The sequence below is a fragment of the Piliocolobus tephrosceles genome, unplaced genomic scaffold (assembly GCF_002776525.5).
Source record: "Piliocolobus tephrosceles isolate RC106 unplaced genomic scaffold, ASM277652v3 unscaffolded_589, whole genome shotgun sequence".
Taxonomy (NCBI): domain Eukaryota; kingdom Metazoa; phylum Chordata; class Mammalia; order Primates; family Cercopithecidae; genus Piliocolobus; species Piliocolobus tephrosceles.
In genome coordinates this window covers 13,150-18,164 of record NW_022333040.1, presented here as the reverse complement: position 1 = coordinate 18,164, position 5,015 = coordinate 13,150, and the positions used below count along the sequence as shown (strand labels likewise).

General features: G+C 60.2%; 1 protein-coding gene across 1 annotated transcript; it reads left to right on the top strand.

The window, feature by feature from the left end:
- The first annotated feature begins 27 nt into the window (after positions 1 to 27).
- On the top strand, positions 28 to 2,858 carry LOC111535534 (SH3 domain and tetratricopeptide repeat-containing protein 1-like). Its single transcript, XM_026448929.1, has 4 exons — positions 28 to 308; positions 614 to 732; positions 1,461 to 1,617; positions 2,653 to 2,858. The coding sequence occupies exons 1-4, from the start codon at positions 284 to 286 to the stop codon at positions 2,754 to 2,756; spliced, it is 405 nt and encodes a 134-aa protein (XP_026304714.1). The 5' UTR covers positions 28 to 283; the 3' UTR covers positions 2,757 to 2,858.
- Positions 2,859 to 5,015: the final 2,157 nt, after the last annotated feature.

Here is a 5,015-nt window from a genome sequence, read left to right as displayed (position 1 = left end):
ATGGGCCCACTCAGTTAACACACAGAAGAACATGCTCCAAGCGACACGTGGCACATCTCCTTACAAAATGAATCTATCATAGTGGCTGTTTTCAGAGGCTTTCCCAAACACAGTGTGATCTGGAACAAACTGTGAAGCCCACGAGCCTGGTGAAGCTTTCATTATTGAGCACCTGCTGTATATACCTCCTTGAGCTGAGGAGAAGGATCAAGAGCTCATGGCCAAGAGGGGACGAGGCCCACCCACAAACACTGTTGATGTGCGGCCCTGAGCTGCGGCAGGGATGTGGCAACGCAGAAAGGAAACAGGTGATGGGCTCCCAGCATACTGGGGGCCACGGAGACTGTTTGAGTGTTGGGGGGGAGGTGGGCTAGGGCTATCCCTGGTGGTAGGATTCACAGGTGTCGGGCTCCTGGGCTGCAGCTGCTCAGTCACCTCCTGGCACTCAAGTGCCTCAGTTCATTGTCCTCATGCCAGTGGTGGGGCAGCCCTAATGCACAGGTCTGAAAAATGCTCAGGTGTACCTGCAGTGTGTGAGAGGAAGGAGGCTGGCGAAGGTGGGTGTGGCCACCTCGCCAAGTGTGGGTCTTGAGGGAACTTCTGCTCCTTTCAGGTGGCACAGAATGTGGTCCTGTACACAGGCGACTCCAACCTGGGGCTGAGCCATTTGTGGCAGCTGGAGACATCTTCAACGAGGCCTGGGAGCGGAAGAAAGCCGTGTCCTTCTACCGGGTGAGCTGGCCTGTGGGCTGATGTATGTGGGCCTCAGGGGGTCACCTGGAGGGCTGAGGCACAGGTGTGTCAGGGCAGAGGCCTCCCACCTGGAGGCAAGGCCACCCATGCACAAGCTTAGTTTCCCAGTGGTCTCACCGGGAACGATATTGACTGTGCCCCTGCCTGGGACAAACGCTCGGGTCTGGACATGACAGTGGCTCTACCGTTGCACCTGATGATCTCAAGCAACCATGAGTGGGAAATCCTGTCCCCATCTTCCAGATGAGGAAGCTGAGGCTCAGAGAAGCACAGGGACATGTCAAAGGACACACAGCATGTCAGTGGGAGGCCCAGGGCCAGGGCCCAAGTCTGCCTGCACCCTAAAGCGGGAACAGCTTCTCCCTTCCTCTGAGCTCACGGTGTGGCTCAGCCCTGGGCACAGATAAATGTGATGTTTTTAGAGCAGAGAGGAGTGCTGGCTCCCCCAAGTCAGACCCCCGGTGCTCAGGTGGGAGAGGCTGGTCTGAGGCTGCCGGGTGTAGCTAGATGGGCCTCAGGTGACTCTTCAACCCCCAACTTGGGTGTCTGAACCGTGCGTTATCCCAGAGCACAGAGCTCTGCGGACATGCAGGAGGTGCAGGGGTAACTGGGGCGTGGGATGCTCCAAGCACACGTTTGAGCTCTGAGGAAGGCGCTGGGCAAGGTGGGTGCTGCGGGAAGCCTGACCCCACCTGCCTGTGTGGTAGGACCCGACCCTGCCCCTAGCAGTGACTACGGGCAACCGCAAGGCGGAGCCACAGCTGCAGCTGTGTAACAAGCTGGTGGCACTGCTGGCCAGGCTGGAGGAGCCCCAGGAGGGCTTGGAGGTTGCCCACATGGCCCTAGCACTCAGCATCACTCTGGGTAAGTCCTCTGAGCCCCCGTCCTGCCAGGATCCACACTTTGCCAGAGCCCAGACTCTAGGTCTGTAGGGCAGTAGCTGAAACAGCTGCTGGATGTTCCTGGTCTCCTGTCCAGGCAGGCAGATCTGCCCAGCTGGCTTCCCCGTCCGGCCGTGCGGCACAGCCCGAGGTCTCTCACGCAGTGCTGAGCTCTGCTTCCTCTGTCTCTTCCCGCTGATGACCACAAGGGCCACCCAGTGTGCCCTCTGCCTTCCAGACATGCCAGGCATCTCGGTCCCTGTATGTGCCATTGTCTTGTGCCCTTCCCACCCTCATCAACCACACAACTCTCTGGCTGATGAAATCCCAGTTCCCCTTCCAGCAGCCTGCCCCTTAAGGCCGGGCATCCCCTGGTGCTGTGCCAGGATCGTCTGTCCTCCTCCAGAGACAGGGAACCCTGGGCGGGCCGCATGCCCCAATGCCTTGTGCCTTGCGGCGCAGTACACAGTAGGTGTGCAGCTGTGTGGGAATGCATTGAATGCAGGCTCCACGGCACTCGCCCTGAAAAGGGGAGGACATCAGAGACAGCCTAGGTGGGTTTGTGCATCTGTGGGGGGACCTGGAGCTCAGGCATGCGGTGACTCCCCAAGGTAAGGGGCTCTGATCGTGACACCCAGGAGGAGTCGGATGTCACGTCTGTGGGCTGCATGGAGCCGGGGTTCCCGGGAGCACCTGGACTGCATGGGTTGTGGGCTCCCCTGGTTAAAACCAGTGAACAAAGGCAGGTGGCTATGTGTCGGCAGAGCTGGGCCATCCAAGTCCGACTTTGCCAAAGCCTCACAGTAGACAGGGGCAAGCCTTATTAGTTCTGCTTTGCAGATGGGAAAGTGAGTCTGGGAACCCAGAAGGGACTGACCAGAGCTGCCCAGGTGACCACAGGTGCCTGGAGGCAAGCCAGGTGCTGCCCGGACTCTGCACACCTGCTCCTGAGGGGCCTGTGCCCTGACTTCCCCAGGGAGCCACGTCCTCACACCTGCCACTTTGGCCTGCACCCCAGGGGACCGGCTGAATGAGCACGTGGCCTTCCACCGGCTGGCCGCCCTGCACCACCTGCTGGGCCATGGCAAGCTGGCGGAGCACTTCTATATCAAGGCCCTGTAGCTCTGCAACTCGCTGCTGGAGTTTGACGAGGAGACCCTCTACTACGTGAAGGTGTACATGGTGCTCGGTGACATCATCTTCTACGACCTGAAGGTGGGTGGGGAGGGGCAGGGCTCGGGGTGTTTCCAGCCCCCTTGGAGTAGGATCTCCACCCAGACCCCAGGGGCCTGGGTTCCAGACTTCCTTAGGAATGGCCCAGTGGCCTCCCTGGAGCTCTGCACGCGGGTGGAGAAACCAGCAAGCTTCATAGATACAACCCAGCTCCCAAGCTGGCCAGGCCCCACCCTCAAGAACTCAGTCTCAGCCTGGGAGGCTGACGCATGAGTGAGCAATGGTGGCCTCTGGGTAAAGAAGGGGGATTGTAGTCAGGGGGGCCCTCCTGGAGGAGGTGACACCAAACTGAGTCTTGACAGTCGAGTGTCAAGTTGCATTTAAGAAAGAAAACAAGGTCGGGAAGAGGACATTTTGGAGGATGGCATCATCCTCACATTGAATCCACATTGCAAGATCCAACCCAAATCCCAGTGCCTCCCCTAGGAAGCCTGCCCAGGGTGCCAGCCTGCACTGAACAACTCCTTCCTGGAGTCCCGAGATACCTTGAATCTTCACATCACCCAGGAAGGGTGGGGTGGGACCCCAGCTCACGGCAGGTGCAGTGGGGCGGGGCCCTAGCCAGCCAGGTTGAGACCTTGCTGGGTAGGGTCTGTCTCGAGGGGAGGTGCTGCGCTCTCTAAGCCCCCAGCCCTGCAGGGGTGGAGAGCTGGGACTGGCAGACTCAGACCTGGGGTGTCTCCACCCCTCTGCCCAGCAGGCACCCGCCCCTCCTCAGCATCGCACTGGCACCGCGTCAGTACTCCTTATGGGCTGAGGGGCCAGGGAGCTCCAGTCCAGGGACCGAGATCTTAGCCTTAGAACAACATGAGGAGCTGGAGCAGCCCTAAGACGCTGCCCCGTATCCCTCACCACAGGCCTGGGGCTGTCTGGGAAGCCCCCGCCCAGTGCTGGCAACACCAGGTGGTCAGAAGCGGTCCCTGTGGCCTCCCAAGTGCCAGCCAGACAGGGAGGTGCCAGGTGTCAGGCCCAGAGGGACGTTACTCAGCGCTCAGGGGCTCGCCTGGGACCCAGGGAATGGGCCTCCCAGAAGTGGGCCTTTATCTCTCTTGGTCAAGCCTGCCGCCCACTCCGCCTGCCCAGGAGAAAGGAAAGGGCCAAGTAGTACCTGAGAGGCCAAAGTCCATGGTTGGGGTCGAGGGGTAGAGGCCTCCTTCACCTCCTTCCCGTGCACAGCCCTCTGGGCCTCATCGTGACGGTGCTGTCAGCCCAGGCCAGCTTCCCACAGGGAGGCCCCCTCGGAATTCCCCAGGGGCGCTGTCTTTCCAAGGCCACACCCTCCTCCTTGTATAGGAGTCTCTGGACCCGGGGCCCAGAGGAGTGGGAGAGAAAGCTGGGCTGGATGGGGCCTGGAAGGCTGGCGGAGAGGCAGGGGTAAATGGGCATCGTTGCCGATTGCCTCTAAAATGAGGTCCCCTTTAGTCTACACGTGAGAGTGAGCCCTGGAATAGGGTGGATTAGGTGTGTCCTGGCTCAGCCTGCCACTCACTAGCTGCTGCACACACTACAGGCACATGGAAATGCACACGCAAATGCACACACACAGGCACGCAAACACGCACACGCAGAGCCATGCTTTGGCTGGCTCCTTCCTGTTTAGTTAGGATGCCCCCACCCCTTCAGGAAGCCCTTGCCTCCCATCCCCGGCTTAGGGGCGTCCTGGGCCCCCCACAGGCTCCTGGGCTTCCCTCTGCCACAGCCCGGGCCACCTTTGTGGTCAGTGTTCAGTCCCAGGTCCCTCAGACTGGGAGCAAGGATATAAGGCTCAGTCATGCACCCAGCACAGAGTCCAGTGTTTCGCTGGGCCGGGGGGCATTGGATGTGCAGCGGCGGTGACTCAGGGTCTTCTCACGCCCCTGCTCCATGTGTGGGGCATGCAGTGAGGGAATGGACAGCTGCATCTTGGACTTTGTCCTTGGCCCTGGGAGCCGTCTTGAGATGGTAAAGAGGGACAGGACAGGCCTGGGTCTTAGAGAGGTCCCTTGGGTGTCCCCCATGTGGAGGAGGCGCCTGGGGAGAAGCCAGGGGGGAGATGGGAGGGTCAAGATGGAGGTCTGGGAGGCAGCATCCCAACCCAGGGATGGTGAGTTTGAGCCAAAGATGCATTGAAAATGGGAGTGGATGTCTGAGGAGTCACTCTCCGTCAAT